The 21,628-nt window shown below is 34.5% G+C and overlaps 2 protein-coding genes across 2 annotated transcripts; one reads left to right on the top strand and one right to left on the bottom strand.

Annotated features, from left to right (window-relative positions):
- Positions 1 to 4,459: 4,459 nt before the first annotated feature.
- Positions 4,460 to 9,671, bottom strand: LOC133174715 (procathepsin L-like). Its single transcript, XM_061309799.1, has 8 exons — positions 9,538 to 9,671; positions 9,239 to 9,344; positions 8,373 to 8,522; positions 7,448 to 7,571; positions 6,254 to 6,354; positions 5,667 to 5,832; positions 5,297 to 5,402; positions 4,460 to 4,590 (listed from the first exon to the last, which is right to left on the bottom strand). The coding sequence occupies exons 1-8, from the start codon at positions 9,669 to 9,671 to the stop codon at positions 4,491 to 4,493; spliced, it is 987 nt and encodes a 328-aa protein (XP_061165783.1). The 3' UTR covers positions 4,460 to 4,490.
- A 2,695-nt stretch (positions 9,672 to 12,366) lies between these two features.
- Positions 12,367 to 19,907, top strand: LOC133174566 (uncharacterized). The gene is made up of 2 exons (XM_061309673.1): positions 12,367 to 12,439; positions 19,266 to 19,907. Exon 2 carries the CDS (start codon positions 19,290 to 19,292, stop codon positions 19,905 to 19,907), a length of 618 nt encoding a protein of 205 aa, XP_061165657.1. The 5' UTR covers positions 12,367 to 12,439; positions 19,266 to 19,289.
- The last annotated feature ends 1,721 nt before the right edge of the window (positions 19,908 to 21,628 follow it).

The following is a 21,628-nucleotide window of genomic DNA, read 5'->3' as shown; positions in this document are numbered from 1 at the left end:
TTTTTTTCTTAATTTGTCAGTAACTTACCATATTTAAGAAAATGTTCATGTGTAGAGCATACTCTTCCTCTCCCCACTCTCTCCCTCCTCTCTCACTCGCACAATCACTCCCTCCCCACTCCCTCCCTACACTCCCGTCCCACTCTTTCACCACTCTCTCTCTTTCTCTCTCTCTCTATTTGACCCCTCTCCACGTCCTCCCCTCCTCATTCTCTCTCACTCCCAACCTCCCATTTCTCTCCTTACTCTCTCTCACGCCCCATCTCTCTCCCCCTTCCCTCTCTATCCTTCCACTCTCTCTCCGACCCCCTCCCCACTTTATCCCCCTCACTTTCTCTCCACACTCTCTCATCATCTCCTCTCTTCCCCATTCTCTCTCTCCCACTGTCTCCCTCTCCCCACTCTGTCTCCCCACTCACTCTCCATTCTCTCTACCCTCAGTCTCTCCTCACTCTCTCTCAAGCCCCATCTCTCTCCCATCCACTCTCTCTCTCTCTCTCCGACCCCCTCTCCACTTTCTCTCTCTCCCCCCACTTTTTCTCCCACTCCCAAACTTCCTCTCCCCAACTCCCTCTCCCCACTCACTCTCCATTCTCTCTCCCCACGCCCTCTCCCACTCCCCAACTCTCTCCCCCACTCTCTCTCTCTCCCCTTCTCCACTCTCTCTTTCTCTCTCTCCTGTCTATCTCCCCATTCTCTCACCTCACTCCATATCCCTCTCTTTATTTTTTCTTGTCTGTTTAACTCAGTTACGTTTTGTTTTTCTGAAACAAACTATATATAAGCAAAATACATAGATGTTTTATAATTCATTTACAATAAAAACTACTGGGGAAAATACTTATTCTAAAACAATGAGAATATTTTAATCGATTTCTTAAAAGAAATTATAAATTGTTTATTCTTGATCAATATACTTTAAAATGAATTTCGTAGAATTGTTTATTTTTGCAATAAATGAATTCATTTTAATATAATAAGGGCGATAACTTCACACAACAGAAAATACTGCTTCCCAGTTCACAATTAGATCATTGCGTTGTTTGCGTATTTAATGAAGAAGAGTTTTATATGCTTCAAGAACAATACTTATATGTTTACTAACATGCAAGGAAGATGATATGTCAGTTTGAAATCCTAGTTGGATATTATTTGTTGTATCACTTTGAAAAGTAGATGTTCGGCTGATGCCCTAAATTATCCACTTGCAGGGAGGAGGTCTACAAAACATATTTTATTTGACCAGGTATGTAATTAGGGTTTGACATTCACTATTCCTTTCCCTAGTATGCATTCAGTTTACTTAAAATTTATAATTTTTATCCTGTTCAGACATCGTGTCGTTGCGTTGAATTAGCCAAAATGCATTTGCATTATGACTCCCTCGTTGTTCTACGCATTACCCGGTATGTCATATTTTCTCATTGCATATAAATGTTCTTTTGGTGCTTTATTCAGATGCGTACTGTTAATAAAACCTACATGTAATTTTACTTGTTGCATGGTTCTACTCTACTAACCATAGGTTTCCACTTAACGGTTTTGAATGGATAGTGTCAATTGATTAACCGTTGGGCCATCGGTGTAATTTGAGTAAATGTTCACCTTATAACAGGTCTTAGCCATGCTTCAGGGGAAATTTCTGTCATTCAATTAAGCAGTAAAGCAACTCAATAAAACAGAGAGCCATGCAAAATGTGTGCTTAAAAATAGTAACTGGATTGTCTCTGTAGCACATAGCGCCCTACTCAAGCCATGCAACATTATAGAGATAAAGTTTAAAAATCGTAAAACAATTGAAACAAGCATTCAATTCCTAGTCTGAAGGAAGAATTTAGATTACGAAAAGGACCGAGGGTGAGGGGGGAAGAGGGAGCGAACAGGTCAGAAATTCGAAATTTCTTGAGAACCCCAAAATTATAATGCCCGAAGTCTTTATTTATATGACAGGAGAAAAATGTGGAGAACCTAACTGCAGTGCATGATTTGGAGACAAGCCAATCTTATTTACAATAAATTATCAATCCTGTGTTCAATGTGTAAAATAATTGAGCCATTCATATATATCGTTTTTATTCCTCAAAGGTTTTGTTCCGAAATTGACCAGATATGTTTCTGACAATGATACAACTGTAGGAATGATATCACAAACCATTTTAAGGACAGGTTTTAGGCCCCACCTTTAAATTTTCACCTGCTTTCAATCTACTACCCCCCCCCCCCCCCCCCACCTTTCACCAGTTTCTGGATACACCTATGCATTGAACCATAAAAATATTGCACTAAAACTATTTATCAAAAGAAGAATAAGAGCAAGCACAACACACTTTTTTGTGCAGTTCTATATATTTTTGCACACGCAACTTCAAATGTCAATCAATGACAATACTCGAAAAACAAATTATATAAATTTGAGACTGCGAAGTTTTTTCTTTCATAGTGCAACATTCGTTTTTGTTTTTTTTTTTTTTTGTTTTTTTTTTTTATTGGTAAACATTTTTACATGTACTCAGTAACTAGTGGAAAGACGATACTACCGTGTATAGATTTGTGTCAATTCTTGGTATACCAAACACCTTTTTTTTTGATTAATCAAATGTTTTGATGCAAAAAGTCTCATTTTGTTGACACTAGCAAACGGCAAAATTCAAGGCATTGGTTAAGATTTTGAGCTAATCACTTTTTGTGCCCCTGATATCGAAGGTCAGAGCTCGAGGCATATTGATTTAGTACAGTGTGTTATTTTTTCACAAACTAAATCTTCCCTTTATTTAATGAGACTTTATTCATAAAAAAATCAAAGATATTTACGAGATCCAATTTTCATATCAATCTTCCTTTTCACGCAGATTAATTTGGATAGGGATCCAAAACTTTAATCTTTCTTACAATTCTGAAGAAAAAAAAGGAGACTATATTTTTACTTGTTGCACATTATTTTTCTACAGTAAAATCAAAGGGGATTACAATTATGGAAACTATACATGTTTTATTTATATGTGTCTCTTCCTTATATCAGCTAACAAAATGATCTTGACTTTTTAAATAATTACAACTATGAAAACTTATTTTATTAAATGTGATAAAACAAATCAAGGAATGTGCGTATTCTTGCTCTAAAAGTCAGAAAACATCATTATAGCCTTGTTAGGTCTTCCTTTAATGGGAATAAAACATCTTGTATTATTAATGTAAAGTATAATATAACCTTTTAATTTTGTCATTTAAACTTGAAAGCTTTTAGAAATGAACACTTCATACCATCAAGCTGCGTTATTTAACTTTTATGTATTTTACCTAAAAAGAATTTTTCTACCAAAACCATGCATTTTTTTTTCTCTTTTTTTCCAAAAAAATGATTCAGGGTCATTATTCTACAGGGTCATTTTTCTACAATCCACATGGAAAAAAAAATGACCCCAAGGCCATAATTTCTACAAAAAAGTCGGTCATTTTTCTACATAAAATATTGACCAGGGGGTAAAATTTCTACGTAGAAAAATGATCCCCGGTCAACATTGTACGGGAGTCACTTTTCGTCGTTAGACCGGCTCACATTCAATAGTCATCCCCCGTGTTACCCGGGCGTTCGGGTGATCGTCAGAATCAAGTAAACTAACTAAGTGAGATCGGAAGTATTTTTTTTTTAAAATGTGCTATTGAATAAATATGTTAATATTGGGTAAATTAATTTCAAATAGTGTGCACACCATTTTCCACGTGGGAAAAAACTTTAAAAAAAAATGGAGAGTTGTTGAACAGAAATAACCTTCCTTAAATTTGAAAATAATAATTAATAATAAATTAATTTATAATTAAATAAATAAATTGCAAAATAATTCATTCAGATTTGGTAAAAGATTTTCAGATTTATTGAAAGATTTTCAGATTTATTCAAAGATTTTCAGATTTTGTAAAGAATTTTCGAATTGATTACAAATTGAGAAAAACAATGAAATTTCAATTGTATTGATTCAAGGTGGAAGGGCAGATCACTCTTTTGGCATAAAAATACCACGAAATTGGAAATCTCCAGTGTGCACTATATAGAAAGGGGCCTTAAAGGCAATTGTGTAATTTTCCCGATATTTTATTTTCATTAATTTTGACATATAAGGGAGCAGTAATGAGAAAAAAAATATAATATGACGGAAAAATAAGTACATTTCAAATATTAAGCACTAACAACCAACAATATCGAAAAATAAACACAAAATCTTCGCAAATGTACTCCATAGCACAAGGCGTAGAAATCGCCCCAATTTTTTTTTATCTCACACTGCAGAACAAAAAAAAAAAACCATAATTAAAGCAAATAAAGACACGTGTATAATTCTGATTTTATTTTAAACCATTCTATGTCCATGTGTTTGACGTTTAAACTTTATACTGCCGACACTGAATCACTAATGAGATGCAGATGAGAGGATTGCATATACGGTACTAATTTAAATGGCGTTTGAATATTTCTGGTGGCGGATCCAGTTTTTTTACACCACTGGGTAGCAAGCACCTGTGGCAATGCCGCACTGGTTCTTCTTGTTTCTGGACATCATAATGTAACCTTTCATTCCCCACGATTTTCCCCAACTGAAAAAAAAAAAAAATTCTGGAAGCTGATCAAAGATTTCTAGTTAAGAGGATGAATAGTTAAAAGTAAATGATAACAGAGACTCGCAACTCTGGAGTAGATACGAGATTAATTACATTTAAGTTTTATCGTAACTTTCTATATACAATTTTTTTTTTTTTTTTTTTTTTTTTTTTTTTTTTTTTTTTTTTTTTTGGAGAGTGGGAAAACACTAATCTGTCGCAAAAATTTCTGTACAATGTGACATTTCATGACGTCAATTCAAACATTAAGGGGAAAAGTATTGCTTAAACTCCTTTCCAATTAAAGAGTATAAAAACAAGTTCTCACTTTGAGCATAATTATGCACGATGACATTAAGCGAATCGTGAATGGTGCAAAATAAAAAATGCTATATTTAAGTCATAGAATTGCATCACAGCATATGGAGACTAAATCCAGGGAGTTATAAAAGTCGGTTAAATAGTTGCATGGTTTAATCATCGGATCTTCAACTGTCATATTTTTTTTTTAAATCTATAGTTTGAAAAACTCATTCAAGATTAAAATTCAACAACCTCATAATTATAACTCTGACAAAGAAATTTTTTTTAAATATATATACATGTGTACTTGTGTGGTTTTTTTTTTTTTTTTTTTTTTTTTTTTTTTTTTTTTTTTTTTCAAATTATTGACTCAGAAGACACGGCTGTTAGGTCCGCCTACCTGTTTTTCACGAGCCAGTAGTCTTTTTTACCCTCCGTACCATATCCTACCACTAAAACACCGTGATCCAGTTTCTTCGAGCTGCAACGGGGCTCATTGTACACGCCTACATTTAAAAAAATAAGAAGCATTTAATTAAATTTATTAAAAAAAAAAAACAAATTTATTAGAATTTAAATTTCTGAAATACAAAAATCTATAGAATAAATTTCAAGACGTATAACAAAATTTGATTTTTTTTTTTTTCAAAGTCATCCCCTCATTAATCTACATGCATAAAAACAAAGCTACTAATCCGTGACAACATCCACCTCGAAAAACATTTGATCCGCCTCAAAATTTCATGACGTGCAGGATTTTAAAACCCTACCTCTGCTGTACAGCTGGAAGGAGCCATGGCTGGCGTCGATGCCGACAGAAATTGGACCAATGGTGGCCACCGCCTGCTGAAGGTCATCTTCACTGCCCTTTTTAATGTCTTTATGAGATTTTTCTGTGGCGCCGACATTTGAAGCGTCAAAGTGACATTTTCCGTTCTGTGTGTAATAAAGTATTTATAGCATCCTTTTTTAGGGGGCTTAAATATATACTTTATATTTAAATGTAACAAGATATCAAGATATATGACACTTTAATATCAATTTGCTCCGTTCTGATATACAACACTAAAAATAGAGTCATCTGTACCAAAAACATTTCGGTAAAGATTATTTTACACGTAGTAGTCAGTTGAACAGAGTTAATCATACGGGGCAATAATTAAAACAAACCATGACTGATCCGGCAGCTAGCATCGTTTTTCAGAGGAATGGGGGGGGGGGGGGTTAAAAAAATGAAAGGAGCATTCGAAGCCAGAAAAAGCAAAAGGGTGGGGGCCCCTTCATTCTATTCCCGCTAAAGATGAAAGTTTATCTTCCAAATTTAAATTAATATAATTACATGTATCAATGTTTATACCTTGGCGTGGTAAGGATAAGATTGTTCTGTGTCTATGCCTTTGTTTTTCTCAATGTAATTGAATGCTTTATCCATCAGTCCTCCCTGACATCCTTTGTTTCCTGGTGGGATAGAATATCCAGTAAATCAATATCCAACAATATTATACTTTCATGTAAATTAGTTGAATCTGATTCGTCGAGAAATATTTGCTAAAAAACGCTATTGCCCGCTGAATGAAGCCACACCCTCCAGCGTAGCAATAGTATATTGTTATTCAAAAAAAAAAAAAAAAAAATAGTGACTGCGCAGAATTTATGCGCGCAAGGTTCACTGCTATATTTATTTGCATAAAACATTTAGTATAATAAAATAAATATTGCATGTAGTTGAGTGTAACATTGAATATTTTCACCCCAAGAAAACCATTTTCAACCGAGGCGATCCATTTCTCCTTAATATGTCGCCATAACTTCTAATCAATTATAATTTAATTTTATGTGTATATAGCTCAACCTCAATTGATATAAGCTGTAGATTAGTTATATAAGTCTTAAGTACCTTCAGGACTAGAGCTATCCATATTGTAATATAGATTTACCCTGATATTTGGTTATACAGACATATCTTTCGGTTTTGAGCTGTCCATTTAATTATACTGATTTAGATAGACTTATCAGGGTATACATAATTACTTTGAGATTTGAAGCAATGGATATGGTTATGTAGTATTTTTGTAAGGCTTTGAGCGGTTCATATGGTATTTCAAAATTGGATCTACCTTTAAGTTTCAAGCGGTTCAAACTTACCCTTAAGTTTCAAGCGGTTCACACTTGCCCTTAGGTTTCAAGGGTTCAAACTCGCCCTTAAGTTTCAAGCGGTCCATAGCTATATGGGCCCACCTCTAGGTTTTAGATCGATCCATCTGGTCATAGACACTTACCTTTAGCAATCTGGACCTATCCATTTCGTTATATACGAGAGTTACCTTCATGCTTTTAGCTTAAGTTTTCCAGCTCTGATCCTTCTATATATAGTTACATGTATTAGTCTAAGTTTAGCATCAGGTCTTGAGAATCTCACTAAAATGTATTCCTACCATTCTCCTTGGAACAGCCCATTATGCTTTAATTCTACCTACATGCTCGAAGTAATACATTTAGTTGTGCCAATATATTCGTACCATTTTACCTTGATCATGAGCTTTAACCTTACCTTCTGGCTTGGAGCAGTCCACTAAGTTTTGCTCAGACAGCGATACTAGTTTATTGGTGGATTTGAAATGTTGACCCTCTAGTGACCCCGTGGTGGAGAAAGCCCAACAAGATCCACATTGACCCTATTTAAAAAAAAAAATCCTGGACACATTAGTGTTTAAAAAAGGAGGGGCTTTATAAAAAATATATATATCTATTCTTATTTCACTCTAGAGTTGTCTTTCTTGATACTGAAATCTGGTGTATGAAATCCTTAGTTTCAAGAGAACTTTTTCTTTTAATTTCATTGCCTTTAACTCAATAGTTACATTGTCCATGAGATAAAAAAGAATTCAATCTTTATAAAAACGCTCACATTCAGTTCACAGGCCCATGGATCGCTTTCATTCCACTTGCAAAACTTGGAGATTTTAAAATCTGTAAGTCAAATTAAAGTGTTCCAAAGGCCTGTGATTCAACCTTTTTGAAAGTGCAGCACACTGTTTTAGACGAATATATATGTCCTGTAATTCGATTCACTTTACCATTTTAAACAAATTATAAAATACAAAGTTTTAAAAAGTATTTAGCATAAGTGTATCAAATAATCATTTAGCCAATAAAATAAGCTCGACGATTATCTATTTATTATTTTTCCTAGAATTTTTTTCATTTATCACTTATAGTTGTCTTGTGACTCCAGAATATTTCCTGGACATTGAAAATGTCAATTTCAAAGACAACAGCTCTAAATAATGCTTCAAAACCTGTATACACTGTATATCAGTTTACATCTATTAGAAAATTTCTATTTTCATTTAATTAATTCTAGAGATTCTTAAGAATCAATCGTTTAAGCAAATTGCAACTATTCGGAACCTTAAGGACAAGTTAATCCAAATCACTTCTAATCTTTAAATTTCACAAAATGGGCTATTCGTTACCTGGTTTTTCACTTCGGTGACGTAACCTTTCTCCCTCCAGTCAACTGTATCCGGAAGGTCCTTTTCATCTAGAGTTGGTTTGAACAAATTGTACTCTGTCTTATTCGGCATTATTAAACCGTTCATGACTCTTGTGAATTCTTCGTTAGTCTATATTTAATGAGAATACATTTTGAAAGAATTGCAAATTTTTCAATTTAATTCAATTATTTAAGGTCAGACGACACGTTCCCCAATAATATATATAAATTTCCCAAGAGTTTGTCATTGAAGTATTGCTACTTTGCAATTGATAAGTTTCCTCACAAAAAATTAGGTACATTACCAGGCATTTGTGTAAGATACCAGAGGATGGTGTTTTCTATATGATCCGTTTAGAAATCGCTTGAATTGCCAATATCACAATTTTGGTGTACTTATTTTTCAGGACATTTTGAAAACAGTTTAGAATTAACAGGAGAATTGTGAATATTTTTTTTTTTTTTTTTTTTTTTTGTATATTACGAGGAGATAAAGACAATTATTTGAGAAACGTCGTCATACCGTAAGTTATTATTCTATGATAAGGAATAAGAAATGAAGAAAAAAATTAATACAGTTGAAATTCGATATCTTGAATATCAGTAAGTCGATTACTAGGAATATGTTGAAGTCTGTCGCAGGTCTCGACGTATATTCATCGATATTGAATTTTCATTATCTTAAGAACTCTTGTGTCTTGAAGTTTTGGACAGTTTCTTCATTTTTTTAGAGCTCTTGAATCTTGAAGTTTTTACAGTGTCGTAAAGTAGGAGAAATCGTGATTTGACCGTTTTAATTCTTTTAATATTTATTTATAAATTTAAATATTTATTGATTTCATTTACCATGTCTCCGTACTCATTCATTCCCAGCCAGTAGGTGTGAACTCCGCGATCCGCCTCCAGGTTGTGCTTCTCAATCAGTCTGACGTTATCCTCCCATATCTGTCGTCTGCATAAAGATTGATTGACTAATTGACTATTTAATTGATTGATTGATTGATGATCGATCAATTGGTTAAATAACTGACTTAATGAATAAATATATTGATATTGACTATTACATACATGTATATTTTCGAAATACAAGTTATATCTATTAAAGCATTTATTCACGATTTTGAACTAAGGTAATGCGTTGTCACCTGGCGGTTTCTGTGACCCCGTAGCTTTTCCTGTATGTGACTTGGTACATCTCCCATTCGCTGTCTAGCGTGACGTCAAACTGAGCAGCCAGGGCATGGACGGTCACCACAGCAAGCAACACTAAGCTCAACATCTGCAACATTATAACAGTAAGATGACTATATGCCGTTTATTGTGAAGATATCGATAAATACCCAGGCCGTGTAATTCTTGGTATAGTAGTATTTCTGAGGAAGAAATAGCAGCTTTTTTTCATTTATGCATTGAGCAGGGATGCCTGATATGATTTTTTTTTTTTCATTTCAAACCTACGCTTTAAATGTAGCTGCGGAACTATTGCTCTCCGTAAAAAAAAATATTGACAGACCGGAGAGCTACAGTGCCACCCATTGAAAAAACTGTATATTTATTGCGCACAGAAAAGTGCGCTGTTTCTCGATTTATTTCTCCGTGTTTTTCAAACTGTCATCTCAAAATATTACTAACCGTGTGTTCTTAAATAATTATTTATTATTTCCACACCAAAACATTCCTAATAACCGTTGTTTATAGCCTTTCTGAGCCTGAAATGATAGACAATCGAAAACATCGCCTATTTTACTGACATTTTGGGTGGCAAGATAATTTGTCCAACGCACTTCGTGCGAATGTCAACTATGAGAGTAGTTTATAGAGGTCAAAGGATTTTTTTTTAAGTAGAGCTTTTGTGCAGTTGAACTACGAATTTGGAAAATTAATCTAGAACCGAGCGCAACTTTTTATGCGTAAAAAATATACAGGTTTTTTTTTCTATGGGTGGCACTGTAGTTTACGAAAGCCGGATAGGCTCATTTTTGACAAGATAAAAAAATATTTAACTCGTTATAACGAGTTAGTATCTCGTTATAACGAGTTAGTTATCTCGTTATAACGAGTTACTATCTCGTTATAACGAGATAATTAAGTCGTTATAACGAGTTAGTTATCTCGTTATAACGAGTTAGTATCTCGTTATAACGAGTTAGTTTTCTCGTTATAACGAGATAGTTATCTCGTTATAACGAGTTAGTTATCTCGTTATAACGAGTTAGTATCTCGTTATAACGAGTTAGTATCTCGTTATAACGAGTTAGTTATCTCGTTATAACGAGATAGTTATCTCGTTATAACGAGTTAGTTATCTCGTTATAACGAGTTAGTATCTCGTTATAACGATTTAGTTATCTCGTTATAACGAGTTAATTATCTCGTTATAACGAGTTAGTTATCTCGTTATAACGAGTTAGTATCTCGTTATAACGAGATAATTAAGTCGTTATAACGAGTTAGTTATCTCGTTATAACGAGTTAATATCTCGTTATAACGAGTTATTTTTCTCGTTATAACGAATTAATTATCTCGTTATAACGATATTTTTCTCCTTATAAACGAGTTTATTTTATTGTTATAACGAGATAATATTTTGTAATATAGGTCTCTTTCTCTTCAAAAAGTAAGGAATGTCAGACTTAGAAGTTGAGGAATTTATCGAATTTATTAAGTCTATTTCAGAAGAAGCAGCCTCGAGAATGGAAAAAGAAAAGGTAAACGGTATATTTTATAATTTTCTAAAAGTCATAATGATAATTTTTTTTCTTTACTATATTGTAAAGGAGTGTATAATTATTGCCAATAGTATATATTGTTCTAATATTTACAGGTGAGAAATTGAAAGAAAGCTTTTCAAAGATTTTTTTTCTATACAAACATGCCTATTTCACGAATTAATTAAGATGATGTATGCCATAATCGATTTTAATTCATCGATGATCTAGAGAATGTTGTAACTACTCCCCCTTTGATTGATTCTGGCTAAAATTGTGTGTGTGTGTGTGTGAGAGAGAGAGAGAGAAGGGGGTTAAGAATGCCACACGACTTATTACTGAACATAGGAATTGAAAGCAGGCGAGATTTAGTATATTAATTGTGTTTTGAGAAATAAGCTGATTTGGGATAGAATGGACTTTATAAACTGGAAGGTTTGATATTCGTTTAAAATTTGTTTCCTGTCATTTGAAGCACATGCATATATTGTAATAACAAATTGCGTTAAAATAAATAATGATGGCCCAACAACGTTGGAAGCTATATCAATTACTCCAATCATCCAAAAACTTTTTATGCAAGATAGTATGTTTTATTAGGGGACGACCACTTGATTCTGAAGGGGGGGGGGTGACAATATTTTTCAAGTCATTAATAACAGGCGCGGATCCAGGATTTGAAGTTAGGGGGGCGCAAGAAGTAGGCAGGGGGTCTGGGGGCCGCCTTGAGGCCCCCAGTGGGTCCAGGGAGAAGCACTTGTAGGGGCCCAGGGGGTGAAGCCCCCGGAAGCTCATGGATTCTAGAGATTTTGTAGGGTAAAAAACGAGGTCTACCGGGTGAACTTTTTTACATTTTCTTGACGAAACTATGATTAACGCTAACTTTGACAATTTTAGGAGGGGGGGGGGCGCCTTAAATCCGCCACTGAATAATACTTATTTTCATGCCTGTCAAGGACAGATTATTTTTTTTCAAGATAATGAAGGATAGATTATTTATTTTCTTCTTCACTGAAAATGTTTGACAGCCAAAAAAAACAAACAACAAACAAACAAACAAACAAAGAAACAAAAAAAAAAAAGAAAAAAGAAAAAAAAAAGGAAAATGTCCAGACTCCAAAACTCTATTTCACGTGTGTGTTATTTTTGAAATCTTTTTAGAGACCTTACACACGGAAGTATTTACCCGTTTCTTTCCGATCCGTTTTTATTTTTGTTCATTTTTTATCCGTGAAGGAAGAGTAGCATGGCCATGGGTATTCGAGAACTCGGAGAAGCATAACGTTTTATTAACATGATTAACGTCAAAGGTCAAGTTAACTGGTAGGCCTAGATTGTGTAAGTATGCATAGGAAAGTGTATCATTTTGGCTTTGTATAACTGGTTAATATTGGAGATGGAATTAAGACGAGTCTGAAAACGTTATAATTAACAACTGATTAAAGGTGACTATGGTTGATAACGTGTATCTCAGCTGTACCTAGATAAATGATACTGTGGTGAGGGCTTGTCCTGAGACACAGTTATAGATTATTCTAACTAAATTGTTACAGAGGAAAGACTTCTGTATAATGAAATGTGTAGTATTACATAAGAAATTGATACTGTACAGGATGACAATAATGTAATTTTGCCCCAATCAAAGCTTATAAATAGTTCTTTCATCGCAAATAAGAACAACAGAAGTTTATAAATGTTCTTTTTTCTGTCATTAAAATAGTTTTAAAATTACAATTTCACAACAGTTTTCAGTAGACCCAAATTAGCAAGAGTTATTTCCCGTTGGCCGCCATATTGGAGGTCAACATGCTCATATTCCTTCATTATTCAACCAACTTTAACTTTTTACACTGGTCATTGTGGGGTAAGAAGCATTGTTTTTCTGAAAAATATACATTTGTTAAAGCCTCCTTTATTTCATAATTTTTATTCTATAAAGATTTTTCCCCAAATATTTCTGCTACACCCTCTTAGATTTGGTAAGACAAAGAGGAAAAATTACCAGGTTGACCACCAAAATGGCGGCCAAGGGAACTAACTCAGAGAAAAAAATTTGTCATATGAAAACTATCTAAAGTAATTGGAAGTAATTTGTATTTGACCATTTTTCAATTACTTGTAATTGTACTTTAATTAATTAAACTGAAAGAATACCATGTAATTTCAACTACTTTTTAGTTACTTTCAGTTAACATGATTAATCTACATAGAACATACACAGTCATGTTTTATTAAAAAAAAATATTTCCATCACAGTCATATTTTGCAGTTCTTTTTTAATCATTCCATACATCCTTAATGATAATCTTTCTGTTACATGGTAATAAATGATTTTCATATATTGGCTTATTTATGCTATTATTAGGTTGTTTTATAACCATAGTATAATTGTACATTTAGAATTAATACAAGTTGAATGTCTGACTCAATTTTCTAAAATTTGTACTACCCTTTTATATAGTTATGAAACAGTTTAATTTTTTCTTGCTTGATAATTAATATAATTAAAGAATAGGAAATAGATTGTGTATTTAGAGATCCCTTGTGGCAATTGCATTTCAAATCACAGCTGTAAATTGCTATAAAACAAAACAGCTAGACCTTCAATGCGTATTATTCAAATCATGTTTTGTTGAACTTCAAAGATTTAACCATTAGAAATGATTTAATATGATGTAAAAATGCTCCACTGACTCCAGAAAAAAAGAAATATTTATTAATTTCATTAACATCCCAACAGATTTTTATGCCCCGCCATGAATATGAACATGGCCGGGGTCTATAGTGTTTGTCATGTCCATCTTCTGTCTTTCCATCCTTTTGTCTTTTTGTCCTTCCTTCCTCCTGTCCTACCCTCACATTTTGCATTTACCTGGGCTGGTAACTCAGTTTCTTAGAAACTATTCAAGATAATTTTATCAAAACTAATATTCTGATACATGATACTGATGAGAACTATTCAGTTTCATCAACAGTGTCCAATTTTTTTACCTTGACCTTTCCAATGACCTTTGACTTCACTATTTATTGTGTATAAAACTCAGTTTCAATGAAACTATTTAAGATATTTTCATCAAACTTCATACACTCATACAAATTTTCATGTTGCATACTTATTGAACCACTTCGCGGTTTATAAAGCGTAAACTGCCCCAACCCACTTTATACTGTATAAATTGGGTAAATTGGGTAGCTATTAAATTCATTCCTTAAATAATATATAAAAATAGTGTACATGTGTATTTTTGTCTCATTTTTATAAATCTATTACTTTACAAGTCTACCTGACCTGGCTGATCATTAAAAACTATGAAAGTACATTTTATATTATACATAAAAAGAATTCTTGTTTAATTCTTTATTCAGTTGACCTATCAGTTACATTATTTAGGGTAATTATCATAAGTAAATAGCAAACCAGAATAGCATCTCTCGGTAGGGTACAAATTTCCTTACAATAGAGCCCTAGCTGCCCCATATCAGAACACTTGACCCGGTGGTCAAAAATTTCACAAATATGGTAAAAATACCCTTGCTCATTACAACTTTGTACTGTTTTCCTCCTCCTACATGTAGATGCCCAGAAGCAGAGAAGAAAAATTTCAAAGATTTTATGCATTTTCACTACATGACCAATACAGCCCCACCTAACCCATGACCCTGGGGCCATGAATTTTACAAATTTGAAAGAGCCATCTTTGCTTTCATAACCATGCCATGAATTTCACAATTTGGGTAAAAGACTCTTATTATAATCATGCCAAAAGTTTAAATGTTTGATGTCAAGGAGTAAAGAAATGTAATTACACACTACACACAATGACGCATAAAAGCAAATAGCAATAGGTCACCTGAGTGAGTATTCATTCACAAGTATTATCAATATTTGCAAAAATGAAAATGTAATTTGTTATTTCATTTATTACTTTTGCAAAGAAATTGTAATTTAATTAATTACATGCCTTAAAAACTATGTAATTTCATTGTAATTTAATTGAAGACAAAGACAATGTAAATGTAATTTAATTATATAATTACTTTTCAATGTAATTGACCCCACCCCTGATCACTGTAGTGGGTTCTGCCTCCTTTACTGGTAATTAAGCATGAAAATGTTCATTTAAAGGCTGGTTGCCCCTTTTTTAGCTCAACCTAACTGAGAGCATCTGTCCAGCTGTCTGTCTGTAAACTTTTTACATTTTTAGCTCACCTGAGCCGAAGGCTCAAGTGAGTTTTTTTTAACACATTTTGTCCGGCGTCCGTCTGTCTGTCCAGCTGTCTGTCTGTAAACTTTCCACATTTTCGACTTCTTCTCAAGAAGCACTGGGCCAGTTTCAACCAAACTTGCCACAAAGTATCCTTGGGTAAAGGGGATTCAAATTTGTTCAAATGAAGGGCCATGCTCTCTTCCAAGGGGAGATAATTACAAATTAGTGAAAAATTAATGGCATCTTTTAAAAATCTTCTTCTCAAGAACCACTAGGCCAGGAAAAATGAAACTTGTGTGGAATCACCCTCAGGTAGTGTAGATTCAAATTTGTTCAAATCATGACCCCAAGGGGTAGGGTAGGGCCACAATGGATGATTAAAGTTTTTCATAGGAATAAAATGGAAAAATCTTTAAAAAATATTCTTCTCAAGAACAGCAAAGCCATGACTGGTCATATTTATGTGGAAGCATCCTCAGGTGGTGTAGATTCAAGTTTGTTCAAATCATGACACCCTGGGGTAGAGTGGACCCACAATGGACAATCAAAGTTTAACATAGGAGTATATAGGAAATTTTTAGGTCACCTGAGTCACTCAGGTGACCTATTGCTATCCGTTTTTTTTTTTGTCCGTGGTCATCCATCGTGCATTAACATTTAAACATTTTCAGCTTCTTCTCTGAAACCACTCAACCAATTTAGGCTTATAGCATTTATGGGTAAAGGGGGACAAAAATTGTGAATATCATGGTCCCTGCCCCCCTGGGGCCTGTGGGGTGGGGCTAAAACCACCAAAATTAATGCAATCTTTAAAAATCTTCTTCTTTACTCTTGGACATCAAGCAGTCAAACTGTTAGCATGACTGTAATAAGCATTGATCCCTCTACCAAAATTGTGAAATTCATAGCCCCAGGGTCAGGGGTTCTGGTGCTAGGGTGGGGCTATATAGATCATATAGTGAAAGTGCATTATTTCTTTGAAAATCTTCTCTGCTCCTGGGTATTAGATAAAACTAACTATTAAGTACATAGTTATGTTGAGCAAGACTGCCTTTTCAGAAATTTTGAATTTCATGGCCCCAGGGTCAGGGGTTCTGGTAGGACAGGGATCTATTGATTATATAGTGAAAATTCATAACTTCTTTCAAAATATTTTTTCTACTCATGGTTATAAAGCAAAGAATGAAGTGTATAGTAATGATGAGCAAGGATGTTTTTACAAAATTTTTAAAACTTGTGGTCCCAGGGGTTCTGGTGTGTCTGTGAGGGGGTGGGGGGGGGCTCTATTGATAATATAGTGAAAATGGGTGAATTCTTTGAAAATCTTCAACTACATGTAATTGCATAGTTATGATGATGAGGGTACCTCTTCCAAATTTTAAATTTCATGACCCTGGGTTCTGGTGTTAGGGTAGGGCTGTTTTAAATAGTGAAAATGCATTATTTCTTTGAAGATCTTCTCTGCTCCTGGGTATATTGGAGGCAAACAGAGTAAAAAGTTTTAATAAGCAAGGGTATTTTTACAAGAATTTTGAACATCTGGACCATTTAGTCAAGTGCTCGGGTCCTGGCCAGGGCTCTATTAATTTGTATAGTACTGAGGGAAGTTATTTCCCTTTGCCATTCACCTTTGATAATATGACCAATTAGCTAGGGTGTCCACATTGTGGCTCGAACCTACAACCCTCAGATTTAAAATCCAGCGCTCTACCGACTGAGCTAAAGGGTTAACCCACTAGCTAGTGCTAGTAGGAGCGTGGCCTCACTATATACAACGCATAGCCACTTTTAACTCTGTTACAATAATTAATCACTGTAGATAATGTATTTGAAAGATTTATAGAATAAGAGAATTATGCAAGAACATTTATTGTATAATACAAAAAGTACTTTCTTAGTCTAAATGATCAGGTAGACTTGGAAATAATGCATGAATAAAATGAAACTAAAATAACTTATCTTTTTAAATGTTCTTCAAAGGCCAAGTGAGGTCAATGTGAGAGGTAATAGACATTTTGTTAAAAGTCTGCATGGTAATAGTGAGAAATGGGGGACAGATAGATACTAAAACAATTATTTTGTTGATCTTAATCGTACCATTTTTCTTGCTTTTTTGCAACAAAGCTTCATTTATCAGTTTATGGATTCTCTAAATTGTTGTACTCAGGTGACCGTTAAGGCCCTTGGGCCTCTTGTTTTAAAAATCTTCTTTTCAAGAACAGCAAAGCCATGATTGGTTATTAACTATTCGGAAGTATTCTAAGGTAGTGTAGAATCATTTTGAAAAAAAAAAATCATGATCCCTTTGGGATAGGATAGGGCCACAGTTGGTGATTAAAGTTACGCATAGGAATACATAGGAATTTTTTTTTTTAATCTCCTTAAGAACAGCTAAACTATGATTGGTCATAATTATATAGAAGCATCCTCAGATAGTGTAGATTTAGATTTGTTCAAATCATGACCCCCAGGGGTAGGGTGGGACCATAATGAAAGTTCAAACTTGTAAGGGAAAAAGTCACAAAGAAATATGTAATCATCTTTAGTTAGTGTAGATTCAGTCTTGTTCAAATCATAAAACTTTGTCATGTACATTTAGAAATATGTTGTGACTACAAACATGACAGGACAGACTACAGAAGCAAGTCTTTAGTTGAAAAATGTTTATTGTCAGACATTTTATCTTTAATTACAGCAGTATTTGTATTTAAAAACATTGCATTTGTTTGAATAAACATGTTATTGTATTGTAGTTATTGTATCAATAATGTACATGTATATAACTTTTTCTGAAAGTTATTATATTAGGGCTACGGACAATACAGGGCTACGATGAAACTTATGAAAAACTCCATTACATAGTGTAAATTCAACTTAGTTCAAATCATGACCCCCAGGTGTAGGGTGGAAAGTTTTACATAGGAATATATAAGGAAGATCTTTTAAAATCTTCTTCTCAAGGACAGGAAAGCCACGATTAGTCATATTTATACTGAAGCATCCTCAGGTGTTGTAGATTTAATTTATTCAAATCATGACTCCCAGGGGAAGGGGGTGGTGGGACCACAATATGTGATCAAAGTTGGAATCGGAATGGACAGGGGAAAATTCTGCTCTTGAAGAACTTAATTACTCAGGTGAGCATTGTGGACCATGGGTCTCTTGTTTGCAGATTGAACACATACTCAAATGTTCATGCATACAAAAAGGGGTGGGGGTGGGGGGTAATTCCAACTTTTATGACAAAAGTATATAATTACCCCCCCCCCCCTCAACGAAATAGAATTTTTGAGTTTGGACAATTCCCCCTTTTTAGCTCTACTGGTCAGAGACCAGAAGAGCTTATGCGATAGTAAGGTGTCCGTCATCTGTCCGTCTGTCAGTCCGCAAATACTTTAACCTTGCCCATTACTTTTGATCGTTTGGAGCCATGGCTTTCAAATTTCACAAGTGTATTCCTTGTGACAAGACCTTTCTCTGGATACCATCATATATGACCTCTTGACCTTGGCGTTTGACCCACTTTTGCAAAATTTTACCAAAACTTTAACCTTGGCCATAATTCTTGAACAATTGATGCTAGGACTCTCGTATTTCACAGATGTATTCCCTGTGACAAGACTTTCCCTTTGGCACCATTTATCTTGACCCTTTGACCTTGACCTTGGAGTTTCACTTACTTTTGAGAAACTTCAACCTTGGCCATAACTTTTGAACGGTTGGTGCTACATGTAGGGCTTTCATATTTCACAGGTGTATTCCTTTTGACAAGACCTTTTTTGGATATCAACATTTTTGATCTCTTGACCTTGCTGTTCGACTTGCATTTGAGAAAGTTTAGTACTAACCTTCGCCATTAGTTGCCATACGGGGGCATCAGTGTTTCAAAAACACATCTTGTTTCTGATATTGTTTTGAATACAATTGTAATGTCACTGATGTGTTGAACATTGTAGATAACTCCTGATTTGGTACATGTTATGAGTGATCAAGAACTTGCTGAATACATCCCAGTTCACGGAGATCGCCTTCGTATTCGAAAAAAAATTGGTCAGAGGGGTAATGAATTTTCAAAGAGAAAGAATAAATTACTCAAGATTCTACATGAAAAACTGGAGAAAAGGGCGTCAGGGAGAAAAAGACCACGCGATTCATCATCCGATGTAGAAGAAGAAACGATGCGGCGCCCCTACGGAAATAAAAATGCTGCAAAGGACACTCGTCAAATTGAGATTGGATGGATCCACAAGACATATCACAGATATAAACAAGTAAGGGCAAAAACAGGAGGTGGAACAAGGAAGATAATGTTACCGAAAGATGCTATGAAAGAAAATATAATGGAAGAAGCGAAACGATTATTTTTTCCAGATGGAGTATCACCGAAGGGACCTTTGTCGAAATTTGAATTCGACATTTGGGATTTTTCTGAGAGAAAGTTTAGAGACAACATCACTCTTAATGAAATGTACGAAGAAACGAAAATGCCTTTATTGAGATTTTACTTATCAACATATGAAAAGGGAACTGAAGATATTTCAACAAAACAAAGTGATCCGCGCACAACAGGAGCCGATTCTATCGAAGTACACTTATAAACACAAGTAAACCGGTAATACAGCCAGATAACAGTTACCCTGTAGTCAATATGGCAGCTGGGACCATGTCAGTTGAAGTTCCGCCGACACGAGATATTTTGTCAGATGCAATGAGAATGAGTGAAATTCCCTATGGTGATGAGTTGCCGGATATTTTGGAACTCCAAGGCCTTGGAAGATATGTGGATCCGCCAATAATTCCTCAGGATTTAAAATTTAAAGTTCACAGGGGTCATCTTCTTAACGAGTTAATTACAGATTTTAAAAGTGTGAACTTGGAGAGAGACATTATATCATTTGAAATTGTTATGCCAAACGGAAATGTTGAAATTGCAGAAGACGGCGGGGGTGTGACAAGGGATGTCCTTACAGAATTTTGGAGTTCTTTTTACGAACAGAGTACCTTTGGGACTAAAATGAAAATACCGTGTATCAGACATGATTACGGGGACGAGGAATGGAGAGCCATTGCTAAAGTTATCATATTTGGATGGAGAAGCCAAGGGTATTTTCCAGTTCTTCTTTCCAAACCTTTCATACAATACTGCCTTTTCGGTAGACCCAATGATGATTTATTAACTGCTTTTTACGATATTCTACCCGAACATGAAGCTAATACGCTTAAAGCAGCCGTGATGGATTACTCAAATGTCGATGAAGAAGATCTACTTGACATTTTGTCAAGTCACGAGTGCAAAAAGCTGCCAAGCCAAAAAAATGTTGTTCGGATACTGCAAGAAATAGCCCATAAAGAAATAATTCAAGCTCCGATGTTTGTCATCGACAGTTGGACGCCAATACTTAAAGATATCGGGATATCAGATGACCAGTTACAAAACATTTACAAGGAACTCACACCAACGCAAAAAGATGTCTGTCGAGCCCTTTGTTTTCCGGATACCATGAATCCAGATGAAATAACTGTTTCCAATCATTTGAAAAGATTTATAAAGGAGCTTACGAATGAAAACTTGAAAAAATTCTTACGGTTTTGCACTGGATCGGATTTATTTATTTGTAAGAAAATTTCTGTAGATTTTGTGAACGTCATGGGGCTCTCTAGGCGCCCAGTAGCCCATACGTGTTCTAAACTTCTTGAACTGTCTCGAAACTATGAAAGTTTTCCCCAGTTTAGATCAGAATTTATGTCTGTCTTGGAATCCAATGTCTGGGTAATGGACATTGTGTAAGAGAATTGCATCACTTGTTACGTATAGTAAGACAAAAAGTGTTTTACGGATGTCTGGAATGAGGAAGATTCACATGGTAAAGGCATGAGGTGACTGTCGGCCATATGGAACCTTCAGTGTTCCCAGGAGTGTAACTATATATAAATACATGTATCACTTCACGTAACAGCAACTGTTCTCTATTCTTTTTTTTTATTAATTTGTTTACATATTTCATGGTCTGAGAAAAAGACTGAATAGACCAGGGTCTTATAAAAATTTAGTTTTTATCCAATAAAAAATTATGGATCTGCCATTCTCTTATTTATTTACTCAGAGAAGTCCTATTAATATTTCAGCTTAGCATCCAGATGCGAAACGAATTTTACCTTGAATGAAAAAGGTGAAGATAACGAACATTGATCAAAAGATTCTTAAGATTGAATTTATTTCTTGGTTATTGAATTAAATTTGAATCCTTGGCTGTGGAGGGATTCCTGCGTAAACGAAATCAATTGAAACTTAGCAATATAAAAATAGATGTACGTTGTT

The sequence above is a fragment of the Saccostrea echinata genome, unplaced genomic scaffold (genome assembly GCF_033153115.1).
Source record: "Saccostrea echinata isolate AGI-Se365-2 ecotype Australia unplaced genomic scaffold, CSIRO_AGI_Sech_v1 ptg000058l, whole genome shotgun sequence".
Lineage (NCBI taxonomy): Eukaryota > Metazoa > Mollusca > Bivalvia > Ostreida > Ostreidae > Saccostrea > Saccostrea echinata.
This window is presented reverse-complemented; position numbering and strand designations above follow the sequence as displayed.

Coding starts and splice junctions, on each gene's coding strand:
- LOC133174715 (XM_061309799.1), bottom strand. CDS start 9,671: ATGTTGAGCTTAGTGTTGCTTGCTGTGGTGACCGTCCATGCCCTGGCT. Junction 9,345..9,537: donor GGGGTCACAGAAACCGCCAG/GTGACAACGCAT, acceptor ATCTTTATGCAG/ACGACAGATATGGGAGGATA. Junction 4,591..5,296: donor TACTGGCTCGTGAAAAACAG/GTAGGCGGACCT, acceptor TTTTTTTTTCAG/TTGGGGAAAATCGTGGGGAA.
- LOC133174566 (XM_061309673.1), top strand. CDS start 19,290: ATGAGTGATCAAGAACTTGCTGAATACATCCCAGTTCACGGAGATCGC.